Source organism: Mya arenaria, chromosome 15, assembly GCF_026914265.1.
Source record: "Mya arenaria isolate MELC-2E11 chromosome 15, ASM2691426v1".
Lineage (NCBI taxonomy): Eukaryota > Metazoa > Mollusca > Bivalvia > Myida > Myidae > Mya > Mya arenaria.
In genome coordinates, this window is record NC_069136.1 from 26,342,394 (window position 1) to 26,360,364 (window position 17,971).

Below are 17,971 nucleotides of genomic sequence, written 5' to 3' on the forward strand. Positions count from 1 at the left end.
ACGGAGCCCGTACACTCGCATGTTCGGGATGGATATATAATAATAATAACAATAATAATAATAATAATAATAATAATAATAATAATAATAATAATAATAATAATAATAATAATATCAAAACAAATAAATAATCATGATAATATTAATAATAATGATTTAGTTACATTGTGTGTTATATTTCCTTAAATAAATTTTCTTCTATTTTACTTAAAGCGTTTCTATAATACTAACGCTTTAAGAAAAATAGAATTTTCGGCAGATTGCCAAATAGTTGAGATCATTATTGTGAGATATCTTAATGACAGAAATGAAGACATTGATGCCAAATTTAGCTGATTCTGATTCTGACTTAAATAAGTTAAAATTGTCAAACATGTAAGAGTGCAACTTGAAAGATAGGGCATCTTTATTGCAACTCCCTCATGCCAATGGGTGGGTTAGGGTCAACCGCTATCAATGAAAATAAAGTTAGTAATGGGTAACAAATTATGAGAAAAGTAAGCTTACAATTAGAGCCGTTTTAAATACGTTTAGGAATTAAAAAAAATCTGTTTCTTAAATTGGACGGACGGACGGACGCACGGACGCGCGGGCGGGCGGGCGTTCGGGCGGGCGGTCTTAAGGATGGACGGACGACCAGACATGTTTTTGTCGTAAACATGTTATTTAACGGTTTCTTGCCAAAAAATAAAAAAATATAAACACACATATAAATATTCAATATGGTCACAACGATTCATGGCCTATATACAATTAAAGAACAAAAAAAGTTTCAATAAATGGAAAAAAGATTCATTTCAAATGCAAACTGAGATATATATTATATTAACTAATGAAGTATTATGGGAGGCTATTTACAAATGACATAATACTTGAAAGATCTAAACGATGTTATTTAGTAAGGAATTTCTTAACATAAATGCTTGATTTATTAATTTACTTGAGCTACTTAGTATGCTTACGTTTTTTAATAACAATAGTTTCGATAAACTGGGTCTCTAATGTAATATATTTTTATCATTTTTTCTGAAGTCATTTTATACAGGACATGTTATGATTAAATGATATTCATCTTCTAAATCATTAGAGTTACAAATAGTACAATAACGTTGGGCTCTATCTATTCTATTTCGGCCATATCGGCCGGTTTCAATATGCAATTTATGAGATGATCAATTAGTTTAAATTCAGAACTTTCAATAACATGCAAACTTGGAATTAATAATTTTGTTCTTGATTTAAATAAATATTCAGTCTCTTTTCTTTTAAAACAGTAGCCTTTTATTTTAGATATGATCTCGGAAAGGATTTTATCATCATTCTTCAAAACAGTTGTCACAATTGTTTAAATTAGGTAGTTTAAATACAAGAATTAGTGAGATAAGGAAGCTGCCTTTTTATAGATTTATATATATGTCATTACTTTAATTGATTTATAATTCGATCATTAAAATTTCCACAGTCTGTCGAATTAATTGATAAAATTTAGAATGTGTGTTTTTTAGTTGTATTTCGTATAGTTTTATCAAATTATGACGGTGGTGGTGTTAGCAGTTTATACTCCGGATCCCGGCGTGAGCACATTGAATGTTCCCAGAGTGACAGTTCAACCACCGCACACCTATCCTGGGCGGTGAACCAGTACTAGGTGCCTTCACTTCTGCAAGGAACTGACAACTTCTGTACATGCCAGGGGCAGTGGTACAGTGCGAATGGTCGTAGAAAGGATTTCATAACCAATCACAACAGAAGTGAGTTGGTCCAGAAGTTGTCAGTTCCTTGCAGAGGTGAAGGCACCTAGTACTGGTTCTGCCCAGGAGTGTTGTGCGGTGGTTGAACTGTCACTCTGGGACCCTTAAATGTGCTCACGCCGGGACCCGGAGTATAAACTACTAACACCACCACCACCTTCAGTATTGAGTGAGCTCAATCGATAGAGCGTTGGTAAAAATATAATATAAAGATAAATATAAGATAAAAACAAATCTGGCTTCTTAAAAATAATAATAACATCCAATTAGAAAACTTGAAATTAATTTCGATTTCAATAATCTGTTTTTAAATAGCAATCGGTCTCTTATCTTATATATGATTTTATTTTATCAGCATTCATCAAAGCAGGTGTTACAAACTTACAATTTATAAAATATTGTTTGAATATATTATTTGTTCATTCATAAATTAATTCATTCATACATTACTTCATTCATACATTAATTCATGCATACATCAATTCACTCACTCACCCACCCACCCAGCCAATCAGAAAAACAAAAAACAAACGGAGACCATACATGTCCATCCGCTCAAGATATACGGAGATGTATGGTACCGTACATTCATCAAAATTTTGTTAGTACCAGTCGTACATCAACCCTACCAGCATTGTCGATTTTTATTATTTATTATTATAAACATGTCGCTTTAATTTCATCAAAGGTTGTTAAAACCCACCAAAAGCATAACATTTCCTACACAACGGGACCCTTACTAACACATTGCGATTTCCTTGCGTAACACGGAACAATGTATACCAGTGTATGATTTAAATGTTGTTCATATCATGTATGCTGTCAAATATAACACCAAATTACCTGACTTTATAACAAAATTCAAAACCTTTATAACATGTGTGTACGGGAAAGGGTACATTTACCGTATACCCGTAATGTACAGGAATTGTTACTATTCCGTACACTCAGTGTGCACGGGAACTGGTTTATTTCCGAACATCCATATAATGCGGGAATTGTACAAGCCCGTATATTCATCGTGTACGGGAATAGTGTAATCTCATACTCTCAAAGTGTACGGAAGAGCATAAATTCCCGTATTTTCAACATGTATGGAGACCGTTCATGCCCGTACACTCAAGATATACGGAGATGTACCGTACATCCATCAAAATAGTATAAGTACTAGTCGTTAGTCAATCAGCTCAGTATTGTCCGAATTATTTATTTTTATAATTTAGACCTCTTTTAAATTTCATCAAAAGCTATCGAAACCCATTAAAGCATTAAATTTTCTAAAAAGGTATTTTTTACTGACACCATCCTGTTTTTTAAGAAACAGTGATATGTTTAAGTCAATGGTATAAATGACTTTCATATTATATGTGCTATCAAATTAAACCCCCAAAGACCTAAATTGGCTACAGAATTCATTGTTTTTTGTTACAACACGGATGTACGGGTTAGTGCACGCCCTTACATCGAATCCCGTATACTCAAGATGTGCGAGTTTTATGAATATACGAATCCGAACACACCCGTATACTCAACATCCCGTACACTTACCGTACAAATTGGATGTACGGGTTTCAGTATATTCCCGTATATTAAACCATTTTCCGCAGTGTAACATCTTCAATCCGTTAAAGTTAGTCCAATATAGCCAAGAGACATTCGGAGCTCCTCGGCCATTTTATCGAAAAAGATATACGTTATTCTGCTCAATCGTTTAAGACATTCGAGAGGACAATGAGAGGGAAATAAGTCTTATGATTAACACCTTTATTGTTTAAGGGATTTTCATAAGTAACTAAGCTTGATTGGTTATAATTTGGCGATTATCTCGTAATTACTTTTTAATATCAAATATGTATTTCTAGAAATGGAACTTGATTTTGATATTTTAAATATTTATTTTTAATAACTCCGTCAGAGAAGTTAAACAGTTAATTGTGTCAAAGTCAATTTAAAGAACACCCGCACAATATTGTCCCGTATAGTTCCGAAAAAAATACAATTATATTGACCTTGAGTGTTCATTGTATTGACTTCTGCCTAGTTTAAGGAATATTTGCCATGATAATCCACTGCCGTGCATCTTCTCAATATTACACTGGTGTCACAGTAGGGGCCATTTCCTGTGTATTTGTTAATTGGCTCCGGGCCTTTTAGGTTGACACTTTTCGAGTAGATTATCCTACTAATACATATAAACAATATACACAGGTATAAATGAATTAATTGAATAAACCAAAATAAATATGACTGATAAGCTTTTAAACTGTGATATAGCATTTATATTTAAACCCATTTTAAATGCATGATCACCATAATTGTTATATCCAAATTGTGAAGCATCCTTTGATAAAATATATTGGTGGGCTACTATATATAACATCACTCTTGTTCTTATTCAAAGGCATTGTATTAATACTGTTATTATCGTTTGAAAGCAACAACAACAAAAGATGAAAAGTCCAATTCTATAATAAAACCTTTATAACTGCACGGCTGGATTCCCAGATCGGAGAACTGCTAAGCAGCCCAAGGCCGTTAAGATAACTTTCGTTATGACTTTGTATTAATATGTTCGTGTATATGCTTATGGGTGTGTGCTTGTGCGCGTGCGTGCGTGCATGTAAGTGTGTTTGCGTTTATTCATCGGTTCTGTATAGTGTGACTTTTTGAATTGCTATTCGTAAATATGGTTGGTATTATTTTACTCTGTACTGTGATGATAAGAAATATTACTGTGTCTCAAGCATTTAATGATTTTTGCCTATCAATTATATAGTTAATATGTTTTCATGAAAAAGTTATAAATTATAATAGGGTTATACAAGAATAAATTAAATCAGTAGGGTACTTATTTAATAAAACAAGAAAGGATCTTTTTTCAAGAAGGACATTTGCAGATACAAAGTCACACGGTGCAAGATTCCTATTCGTATGCGACCGCGCACCCCGGTTTAGTGAGTGTAGGATGATATCCCCCCCCCCCCGGATGATTGCCCCCCCCCCCCAGACATTAGCCCCTAGGACCATATCCCCCCGGATGATAGCCCTCCCAGACAATAGCCCCCCAGACAATAGCCCCCCCCCCCTGCATATATATATAAATGACTTTACATATATACACTCTTTTAAATATGCATATTCATAAAACTCATAAAACAAAAACAAAAATGCCATTTAGTGGTCCTTTTCTGGTTCTTTATACAGACTTGTGAATCAAGTGTTCAGCGAACAAAACCTATAGTTACAGTTCAAACAGTGCATTTGCAAATGTCCCTATCTAACAGAATTGTAGTGTTGAAGGGTACAATGAAGGGTGACCAATGTTGTGGGAATTAGTGTTACAAGTTCGATTTTGACTTGTAAAAATAGTCCTCACAATTTCGAGTCACTGAGCTTTGAGAATATCATACAAATTTCCTTAAATAAACTGGTTATAATATGCATTTTAATATTGGGGGTGGGGGTGGATATCGTCCGTTTTTTCACTAAGACGGGGGGGGGGGCTATCTTCCGGGAGGGCTATGGTCCTAGGGGCTAATGTCTGGGGGGCAATCATCCGGGGGGATATTATCCGTACCTCCGGTTGAGTAGTGCAGCTTCACCGAGCCCGAGCCACACTGTCTTAGCGGCACGTGCATTTGACCAGCTTGTGGTATTAGCTGACATAACTGCGAGTCGCTGTTTAAGTGCAGACAAAGTTTTATCGTTCAAATGACTCAAGTCAAATTAAGATGTTAAAAGTTGGTTCTTTATTAATTCCCCTTTTACGTTTATTGTCACGTCCGGCTATTGATATAATGTACCAATATTATTTAATAGAAGAAGTACAAAGATCCTAGTTAATTCTCTAAGTGTTTCCATTACAAAGGGTCTTTTCCTGTATATGTCAAATTTGGGAGTAGTCGGTCCCTGCTAAAATTAAAATGAAATATGGAATCATTGTTGTGACTCGGAGACCAATGCATATCCCTGATTAGAAATAAGAGATGTCTAGTTGGTTTGGTTTTGGTTATTTTAAATGCAAAACAGGCATTGCATTTTGAATGTGCTAGTTAACTATAAATGTCAATATATGAGCATATTTTCTTAACATGCACTAGTTCACAAAGCCAAAAGTAACGCCGAATCAATGATATCCTCATTAACATTGTTATTTTTTATGGCCTTTCTCAACCAAATGTTTGCATTGGTGGGCCGCTCATGAAAAAAAAAACCTGCCGTAATCAAAATTTTACCAAATAAGCTAAATCAGTAAAATCTTTTTTTTTTCTTACTCCTATTTGTATTCCTATAAACAGCTGAAATAAAAAAAAAACATTATATACTATTGTATTATAGTAAATATATATTATTATATTCATAGTAAAAACGCAGCAGCTAGCTGCCAGCAGCACAGCAGCTAGCTGCTGTTGCTGCTAGCAGCTTGCTGCTATGCTGCTGTGCTGCTAACTTCACTCACATCTAAAATCATCAATTTACATAGCGCTTTTCGGCAAAATTCAGCAATCTGGCACTTATTTGAAATGATGTTTTATCATTATTGTGACCATTTTGTTCACATTTTACATGTCTGGCCCAATGAAATGTTAACCCCTACAACCCTAAAATTTCATGAAGATAGATTCTGACGTTGGAGTAAGTAATGTCTTTTTTAGCGTCTATGTTATTGTTAAATGACATGAAGTAAATTCTGAATGACTAAGAATGAGTGGAGTGAGCGTAGCAAACGAGCCCTTCTTAATCATTAAGATATAACATAAGGTCATCTAACTGACCTAGAATACAATCTCATTGGCTGATCGGATGAGTGGCAGTAGGCGAACACTCGCGAAAGTTGAAATTCATAATGATTAAGTCTAGTACTAAAGGATTGCCTTTTTGCAATTTCATTGGCTGAAAATGTAGGTTACTAGTTTCTGATTAGTGAAGTTCGCGGTGTAATCTGCGCTGGAAACATTTAATTGACAGATGAGGGTGCGATCAATTCAAGGCAGTCATCCTTACATCATGAACCTGAGCTAAAATAGACGTGTACAGCAACCGAAACGGTGTGTTAAATTTGAACACCATAACATTATGTTCGATATGCAGGGACGTAGCCAGAGCCAATTTGATGTGCAGGCACAACAGTATGGGGTCCGAAAAACTTAAAAGCTTAGCTTGCAAATGGTGCGTTGTAACGTGTATAAAGAGGGAAAATAGGCTTAAAAATCAAAGACAAATAAAGGCTTTCGATTAGTTTATCCAAATCAATTGAACATTTTTTTTAAAGTGACAAATTGATATGCAGGCCCGGGCGGAAGCCGCGATGCTGTTATTTAAACTTATAATTATCATACTGATCTTTTGCATCGAGGTTTCTTTCTCTACATGCCTTTTTATATTTTACATTTAGTTTTATAATTGGTCCAACGAATGTATTTGGTATTAAAAACAACTGAACAGGTGTAGTTTTATTGTTTATCTTCCTTTTTTATATATTTTAGGTGCGCTCTTCTCATATTTTCCATAAACCTGACGCCAAAATATCACATGACTACACATTCCTATATGTGAGAAACTGAGTAAGGTGCGGAGTCAGTGGGCAAAATAGTTTTAAATCTTTACGAACATCGGCCACAATGTGCACAGATTGGCAAAAGCAGCCTTATACCTACAATTTATATAAAAAAACAAATGAAATTACGATCGCATGCCAAAACTTATATTAAATACTAATATAATTCAAGATGATCTATTTCGAAAACATTTCTGAAATATGATTATCAGCTTAACTTCTTCGTTTTAAACGAGTTGCTGTTTTTCCTACAGCTTTTTCAACGATAACATAATAGTAACAATAATAATAATTATATTATAATAATAATAATTATAATAATATTAACATAAATAATGATAATAATAATAATAATAATAATAATAATAATAATAATAATAATAATAATAATAATAATAATAATAATAGTAATTAAAATAATAATAATAATAATTAATAATAGTAATAATAATAATAATAATAATAATAATAATAATAGTTATAATGATAATAGTACGTCAGTATTATATCAACATCTATCTGGTATCGTTCACCATTATTACTCTTGCAGCAAACCAAACGATGGGGACCGTTTCGGTAGTTTGAATATTATCCTTGCCACTCTTCTTTGCAGACTTTTTTTATTTACATTGTATCCATTGCCTTTGCCTTAAATATGACAAAAATATTGTATAATGGAAGTATATATGAGTTATAGAACTTATATTTCATCTCATCAGTGAGATAATAAATGATTTTCTTTAATAGTGATACTTTTGAGTTCACACAAAGTTTAACTGTGAATGCCATTTGAGATTATTATTAATATAGTGCCTCGTAGTATTTTGGCATTAACTATTTCTAATGAAGTTTCATTTATTGTATTATGCAATTTGGATGCTTGGTTTGTTTTAAAGACTGTTCCAATTGGCCATGTATTTTCATTAAACTAGATGTAATGACATATTATTTACATTGCTTCATTCTTCTATGCAATTTAGATTTATTTTAAGCTTGTTCTAACAAACAAGTACCCGTCTCATGCAATGTCGAATCATCTGCAAACATATCTACATGTATTTTATCATTGCATAAAGCAATGTCATTGATAATGATTATGAAATAATAATGACCCAAGTGTGGACCCTTGAGGTACTTCAGAAGTAATAGATCAAATTGTTTATTTCCCACTTCACTACCTGTTTTCTGATAGTTGAGTATGATGGAAAAAGCTGATTTATTGTCTAAAAAATGGTACAGTTTTAATTTGTATAAGAAAGGTTTTCGTGATCCACTAAATAAAATTATCTCCTGGGATAAAGAAGAAATACAGCTCCAATAGTTTTACCGTTGACTTCATATCTAATCTACGCATCTATCCGACTAGTCAAAGCGCTGGGACAGGAATGTTTTTCCCCTTAACCCCGATTGTTAATTATATATTATATTAGTTTTATGGAAGTAACATAGAACTTGTTTAGGAACGTGTCTTTCAAAAGTCTTTGATATTGTATAGAAATATATTTATTTTAGTTATCCTCTTTGGAACCTGACTTAAATAAAAGAAACACATGTGCAGTTTCTACTTAATCAGGAATTATTCCTTTTCTGATACTATAATTTAATATAGAGACAATATTTGGTGCTACTATACCCATAAATTATTTAATATTTCGGGCCGATTCCATCAACTCTGTTAGATTTACGTATAATGAAGTTTATAAATAATATGTTTAACTTCAAAGGGATTTAGGTATATCCAACAAAACCTTTTATATCCAAGTTTTACATTAAGTATTTCTTTAAAGTGTTCAAGTGTGAACGGTGTTATTTGAAGTATAGTTGAAATGTTTATGAAATGTTTATTTCATTCATTGATCATGTTCAGTTTACCGTTATTCACTTAATCATCCAGAGGGTGTTGAATCACGTCTTTAAGGGGTTCTCACAATGGTCACCACGGGTCAAAACCGATGTAAATATACAAGTAAATTACGTTAATTTCTAAATAACTTTTTGACAGAAAATATATGACAATATTTCTTAGCCTATAAAAGAAATTGCTATTTTCTGTTTTTACACGTGTGATATATTTAAGATTTGCTTGTATTTTAACGATACAATCCCTAGCCAAAATTTTAATTCGGCGGAATTTTGTAGAACGATGCAACGCTGTGTGTGCCGTGATTTTTGCATTTCTTAGTAATAAGTAGTATTTAAGAAGTCAGACTTGCGCTAAAAGACTGAGTTTTGTTCATTACTTTCATAAAACGAATTGTTTGTAAATTGTCTTTTAGTTCTAGCAATACCTCAATTTCAAGAAATGCTGTTGTTAGAGTGAATTTTATACATGCTATTGTTTACGTGAATTCTTCTCAGCTAAATAAAGCAAACTATATTCAATCGGTACGCTTTACAAAATAATCGTTACTTGCTTATTTAATTCTATATCATAGTTTGAATTGATCTCTCAACTGTGACGATAATGCATACAATATAAAACTGTTATTTCAAATATTCTTTCTTTCATAAAATTAATCTATATCTATCCATTTGCCCGATTTGAAAATGTAAAAAATGATACCCTTGGTAGGCCGCCATGGGAGGTCCCAAATACTCATCGTCTCTCTGTGGGAGACGGAGTCGGCCTACGTAGGTTTCAACAAATGTTAACAAAAGGTGGAAAAAAAACAATTGATGAAGCAATGAAAACAAAGTATACTCCAGCTAAATCCGTTCCATGTACATTCCCAAGTAGAAGAAAGTCGACAGCCAAGAAACGATAACATTCAATAACAAAATCGCCATTCCAGTAGGTTAGTCTTATCCTTGCCCACACTCCAGTCATATCCCCTGCTTCGTTAAAGGTCAAAATATCTTTATTCAGAAGATATCAGGTGAATAATTTTGTTGTAAATGGTAATTGATTTCATCCAATTGTGTGTGCAAATGCTGTATATTTAAGTAAGCAATGTTCCTGGTACCATCGGGGAAGGTATTCATTTCCTTTTTTCCCATTTTCACATGTCGTTTACCTCCACTCGCCTTCTGGTCGACCGAAACTTTCTCACACATCCTTGTTAAAAGTATACATGGCTTGGACGATTCTCTATGCATCGAAGTAGTTTTCCATATCCGTCGCTCCCGGGCACAACCCGTCGGTCAGATTTTTCCTGTTGTTGTACAGCATGTTGTCCGCATTTTTGTACGTCGTTTTTACGTCCGCTAACTGGCTGTAATACATCCGCATGGAAGCCATTGCCAGTTCGTCTTTTAACATCGTCCGGACGATGGAGTTCGAAAACCATTTGGTGTGTACCTTTATTTTCCTTGAGTTTCATGATGGGATGGAACAATATATTGTTCTTATCTACGGTGTTGTTGTTGTGTGCTTGTGAGTTGTTGTTTTTTTTTCAAATCATTTATGTTTGACTGTTTTGGTAAGTATTTTAATGTCCCGATAAGCTGTCTGTAGGCAATCACATGGCATGTCATAAATCTATTTTCATTAATATTTTGGCCATGTTTAATTTACCTAATATTATCAACTGCTGAACTCTGCATCGCGCATGTACGTCTGACGTATCGAATCTATATACATAGAATGCAAGAAGATACTGAATGGACTCATTCACTGTCCCAATAGTGATGTCATTTCTGAGTCGTATGTTGATCGTTTCATTTTCAGCATGACAGGCATGTCGTTTTTTGCATAAAAAAATCGCTTGCGTTCCATTTGCAAGACAGGAGCTCTTCGTATGGTACATATTTCAAGTGTATACTCATCATTTGCCCAAAATGGACCAGCTAACATTATTATTGTAAAATAAAACTATAAAATGTGTTTGATAAAAAACATCCTATATAAACAAACACTTGTATAAATTGATTAAAGAAAAAAACATCAAGATACAAAAAAACCTATGTCTTTTACTGTTAGTACAAGCATTTGGACATTTATAATTGTTATTTAATAACTTGTCCCCAAACTCGTGGCTACGTTTTTTATATAGCTTGGTTTACGAACCGTAGGACCCGATTCATCAGCTCAGAAAAAGTTTTGGATAATGTTTAGCATATTTAATATAATTTATTTTTTAGGAAATGGGTAAACTTGAAACTTCAGTTTAACAATATGAATGATATAATGTAGGAACTGTAGGTAATTCAACTATGCGCTAAGCATGGCCGTTATATTGTCTTATTACATCGTTTTGCAATTAATATAATTAAGCTTTTAATTGAAATATTTTATGAAAAACTTATATTTAAACGTATTGGTATAACTTCCTAGTAACAATATAAAAAATATTAGTATATAAAGCAATAAGGTATTCTAGGCATTAAGAATGTCACGTGATATGCAGATTTACTATTGACGATGTGCGCGCTAAAGTTAGTCTATGCATTCGGTTTTATAGCATGTTCATTATCACGTTAAATGCATTTTTTTAAACATTTAAAACTGTCAAAAAGATTAAGATAAGTCATTTGGATATACATTCATTTCGATAAGTTTACATTACTAAAAAGTACTGGGACTGGAACTTAAAACATGAAGGATATTAGGATATGTGAGGTTAAATTTAGATAAATAGATGAAATCCAACGTTACTTTTATGAAATATTTAATAAAAATAAACAAAAAATACGCAACGACTTTCAAAAATTGATTTTACATAAAAAATAAGTAAAAATAATTGATAGTTTCAAGTAACAAATGTTGTACAAAATAAAGCTTAAAAGTATCCTTACCTTGTGCTTTTATAGTTGTTACACATAATAACGTTAAAATGATTGCGCTTGTCAGTTGTAAATCCATTGTGAAAAGTGTTCTTGATAATGCGTTCATATTTAAAATAACGTTTTATTTATACTCTTGATAAGGCGCATCTATCAACATAGACGTCAGGTGTGATTGTGAGAGGAGTGTGTCAGCTCTGTCAGCTGTGAGTAATACTTGCTTGTTTTGTTTCATGTGCAAAACACACGATTTCATGACAAAAATCACTATGTTGATCATCGTTATCCTTATGCGGACAAGACTTACATAAAACATTTTGTACAGATCATTTCTGCGCACGTTTTTCGTGCTCAAACGGACTAAAATATAATTATCCGGCCGCGTTTCTTATATATATATATATATATTCCGTTTTAAATATTTTCAGCAATACAGACGAAAATGACTATAGTACTGAGTAACATGTCTTAATTTAAAAAAAGACTCGTTCCAAAATAGTATTTTGGTAGCTCAAGGGTAAGGCAACTCCGTTCCAGCAGTTGTCAATATCCCACCGCTGCCACCATTTGTAACGTGCGACGTCATACAAACACCAACAGATCCCTTCAGAGAAAAGCATGTTCGACTTTGAAGGGGTCCACTGGTCTTTATATAACGTCGCACATTATTTACTTTTTCATTTACTGTCAACGAACAGAGATATAAACAATCAATCCGACAGTGTTGTAGTAATACTGTGGTTGTATGTTGTACTTCCAAAGAACCCTCATTTTGAATGTATATAAATTGCCTTAATAAATAGGTTGACAACAAAGTGTAAATTATGATGAGCTGAATTGGATATTTAATTGTTTGAAGCATTCATTTAATTAAAGCCTTATTTCTGCTCATTATTTTTGTCACATTTGTCTGTCTAATTTTTCCATGTTGTTTTGTTAATTTGTTAGTGTTTTTGCGCTGTGTTTTACTGTTTTCGATTGTGTTGGATATACTTCATGTTTTATACTCTTCTGATTACAAAACCTTCTCCTCTTATTAATATCCCATAGATGTCAACGAATGTCATTCCATTCCTTGCCAAAACGGTGGCACGTGTGTAAATGTCATTGGCAGCTGTCAATGGGGAAGTGTATACGGATAAATTTTAGTTATGAAAAAAGAAGATTTGTTTATGATATCAACTCTTATTCAACTTTACTTAAAAAGTGTCGTCAATAACCGTTTTGATGCGTGTAAAACTTCCAAAACGTCAAATAAAACAAATAAGCCTAATGTTTAAAACAGGAAATTAAAAAAAAGTTATTCTCTGTGTTTTTGTATTGACTGGTCGCCGATCATACGAGTTCGTTATTTTAGAAATTTAATTTCTGTGAAAACGATTTATATACACGCTGTGGTAGTAAATAAGCATGTGCGAATTTACGGGCATAGTGTGAATAATAGTCTAAATTGCCTTAAAGTGACTTAACACGACATTAATTGACTATTTTAAATTTAAGTGATATAAAATGGAAGTACAAAGCTTAATTCCACGATTTTACTAACAAACATAAGTCGCAATAACGAAATTAACACAATTTTAATTTAACTGATATAAAATGAAAGTTCAAAGGGTAATCTCGGCCGAATCGACCCGACACCAATAATTTTATCGGTGATAATGCAAGGTACCAGTCTAAATACTTTACGCATGCCGAAGACGACCAAGTAGCTACGATCTAGAAAGATGATTAAACCGTCATAGTTCGGCTTTGTCCGTGTTTATTCGGAATGTTAACAATTGTTAGAATATTTAAACGTATGTTTACTGTCATTATAATAACAAACATATATATTAACGCTTAAACATATTTAGCCGCGTCTTTGATGTCTTGCATCAAAATTTGTCTTGTGTATATAAAGTGCGTTACAAACTCTGAGCACTTTACTACGAACAAATCGAGAACATGAACGATACATGAACCTCTCGGGGGAGGGGGGGGGGGGAGAAAAAAGATCAATAGAAAAGACAAAGGGAGATCAGAAGAGGGCAAAAAGCAAGTAAACGGGGCGGAAGAAGGGGTGGTAGAAAAGAAGAAGGGAGGTCAGAATAGAGCAAAAAGCAGGAAAATTGGGCGGAAGAAGGGGTGGTAGAAAAGAAGAAGGGATCTCAGAAGAGGACAAAAAGCAAGAAAATGGGGCGGTATAAGGGGTGGTAGAAAAGAAGAAGGGAGGTCAGAATAGGGCAAAAGGCAGGTAAATGGGGCGGAGGAAGGGGTGGTAGAAAAGAAAAAGCAAGTAAATGCGGTAAAAGAAGGGGTGGTAGAAAAGAAGAAGGGAGGGCAGAATAGGGCAAAAAGCTGGTTAATGGGGCGGAAGAAGGGGTGATGGAAAAGAAGAAGGGAGGACAGAAGAAGAGGAGAATAGGGGAGGAAATATTGGAAATGATAACTAAAACAAGAGGGAATTAAGCAAAGTTAAGAAGTACGGAGAAAGGGATGATGAGAAAAGGAGGAATAAAGTAAAAATCAGGTAAGAAGAAAATGAGACGAGAATAAAAAACCAGTACTAGACGTAATAAAGGAAGTTAATTGGATAGTTCTCATAACATACACAACCACATGCACATGTACGATGGTGACTCCGAGTCGGTGGAAAGACAAATATCGTACCATGCACGACTTAACGTACGAGTGTTAGCTCTGAGAGCCAGGCTTGAAAACCAGCACAGCTAGTTCCCGTACACATTCGTCCTAGATTTCAAACACTGTCCGATTATTTTTTTATATGAAATTTGGAAGTTAAAAGATTTATACATCCATTTTCGTGGAATTAGTTATTGTATAAATGTTGACATTGGTGCACAGAAAACCTGAATGTTATAATGCCATATTTTAGAGCTGTTTTCTAAAGCGATTTATTCTTCAAAGTTCATTCCTTTGTCCTACTTAAGCGATTTAGTAATATGTTTATGCCTTCCGGTTTTCATCTTTAGTATATTTATACTATTAATAGACTTTACTCATATTCTATAAATAAACGGTTTGAAGCTTTATTAAAATACATCTTCAAAGTAAAACATACAGTCAAGATAAGTAAAGGAAATATTTTAGAAACCTGTCAATTTTTATTAACAATTGAGGTTTTTACATTGGGTTTAATATATCCAAACATGCATTATGTAAGCACATATAGTAAACGACTTTGTATGCATTCTGATAGCTAAACCATATCTGACAAAGCAGTTAAGTAAAAATGTCTCCAAATACGGCTCCTTTTAAAGTAAAAGTATACTACATGTATACTGAAACATAAACTAAGTGAGGAGCAAAATCAACATGGACAAATATTTATGTTAAAGTCTAAAATAGCCACATGTGTTTGAAGATAGGACATACAATGAGGATAACAAAGCTCGCACATTGTGATAACAGTGTTACTTTTTCCAAGGATGATTGAAATTAGTTTAACATAATGAATACCAAGTTGGAAATAACATTTTTGACAATAACATAGGAGGGAATGGGAGATCGGCTACATAAACAAGTGCTCTACAAGCACATGACAGCGCTTGTCTGTTGTTTTTCAGTCGATCAAGGGACATTACACGTATTTTAACAGGTTAGAGTTATAGGGCTTAAAACGTGTGTCCCATTTGTCAACTTTTTAATTGTTTTCAAGTTACGACCAAAATGTATGTTTTTTGCACAATGACTACGGCGCCAAGTCTATGACCATACATCAGCATTCCCCTGACAGCCTCTACATGCAAGTACATGTAAAGCAGGTAAATTTGGCATATTTAAAGAAAATAAAAACAATGCTAAACTAAAATTTCTCATTCATAAATGTAAATGTCTTTGGGAAGAAAACAAAACGAATAGCAACAGGAATATAAATACTACAACACAATTATGAAGTCTAAATAGTAAAAAGACGTACAGTTTTTTGTTGTGCATCAATTATAAAACCAGATAGTACCACAGAAATAACATTACTGAAAATATTCAGGCAAATCAGAGATAATTATCTACACCCAGAAATAAGTACGTTTTGTTAGATACCCTCGATGCATCACTGCGCTAAAGGAAGTTTTGTGCCGCGTGGACGACTCTTAATGACTCCTTCCCGAGATCTAAAAAGGATCAAGAAATGTGTCTATTTCCTCGTTTTATTATGAGATGAAACACTTCGAAGTCAACAGTAAAGTGAGTACATATACATGTATCATAAGTATTAACAACATTTCATAATACAGAATAATAATGATTTCAATATTGTCAAATAATAAGTTTCTTTTAAATTACAAATTAATCTTGATTGACAATTAGCAATTAGATGAACCAACAATGCATTGCAAAGTCTCACATCAATTTCTGAGTTCGTTGGTTTCAAAAGTATACAAAGAAGCAATATACATACATGTCAACATCTTTTGCTGTCTTAAAAGAATCAGATAAGCTTAAAACTTTTTCACTGACAAATTTCTGCTTTTTTTCTTAATCGCTTCCTGATCATAGAACGACTAAGTTATCTATCTAACGAAAAGCTAACAATGGAGCCAAAAGAATGACCAAAAAGTGTACAGCGCTTAGATGTGACTTGGGTGTATAAGCCATAGACAATAATATGCTTCTTACATAAATCAGTTATACATAGTCAGTACATGATAATTATAAGAAATGTATGAATACATTTATACACATATCAAGACTGATTTTCCATTCTAAATTATCTTTAAATACCTAATACAATATCATTGAAATAACTTTATAGCATGTTTCTAAAACGGAAACATTTAAGTCTCAAATACAACTGTTAATCATTAAAAAAGATAGAACAACCTTACACAAATAAGCAAAATTCTTACCTAAAAAGGATCAAGAAATGTGTCTATTTCCTCGTTTTATTATGAGATGAAACACTTCGAAGTCAACAGTAAAAGTGACTCGAGCGAGGAAAGACACAACTTTTTAGAGAATTGCCAAAACTATCATCATCCAATGACAAAGGATGTCACAAAAAGTCATGCCAATACATGGCCAATGAAATTGAGACAATTAATCCAGACGCAGCGGACACTAGGGGCTGGGCCCTAAAAATGTCATTGTCTGACTTAATCTCAATTATCAGTTAAGCCGGGCATTCTGTTTATATTACAATCTAAAGTTTCGCAACAATCTTTAGCGTAGTGATAGGTTGTCAAGAAAAATAATTCCACAGACTAATTGATAATAAAAATGCTATACGCTGTGTATACTATAATATAAAGTTTGACAACTATGTTTGAATAGAGTAATAAATGTCATGAAACCATTTGGCTATTATCAAAATTCACTTTAAGCACCAGGAATGTGTTTCTAACAGACAAAATATTCTAAAATTATGAAACATGAAAAGTATTAATGACATTTCGTAAAACTTCATTACACAAAAGTACTCGAAATTTTACAGCATAACACTATCCCTCTCCCTTGTTTTACTTTATTCCTATAAAGTTGTAGGACTCGGGGAATACACAACATATGAAAAATATACAAATGCTCATAACACCACCATTTTGACTAATTGTGTTTATTAGCTCCTGTGGTTTAATTTGAGCTCCTATGGGTTTTTTTTTTTAAATGTACACTAATCATGTGAAACATTTATACACATTGTTGACATCAAAACAGTGAAAGAACATCATAAAATATATACATTTCCAGCATCTGTACTTACTATAATACAAATTGCTGAAAAACAGAATCACATCAAGAAGAATTGTAAATTATTTACACAAAATATTGTTATTTTTAAAAAAAAAAATTAAACAATTTCTGTTCTGTGGAACATAAAGTGGCGTTGTAACAACAGGTTTTATCACAGCTGTCCAAAGAGAAAAGATGTATTTAAACATTTTACATGATATATAATACATAATACACAAGTTTCTTTTGTAGGTGCAACAGTCCAAAAATT

At 33.1% G+C, this 17,971-nt stretch overlaps 1 protein-coding gene across 2 annotated transcripts in view; it reads right to left on the bottom strand.

Annotated features, from left to right (window-relative positions):
* LOC128219775 (perlucin-like protein) overlaps positions 1-12,182 on the bottom strand; it is a 63,651-nt gene extending 51,469 nt beyond the window's left edge. For both annotated transcript variants that reach the window (XM_052927766.1, XM_052927765.1), the window contains exon 1: positions 12,043-12,182. In XM_052927766.1, the coding sequence (XP_052783726.1) occupies positions 12,043-12,139 (97 nt within the window). In that variant the 5' untranslated portion in view covers positions 12,140-12,182. The remainder of the gene's footprint in view (positions 1-12,042) is intronic.
* Positions 12,183-17,971: the final 5,789 nt, after the last annotated feature.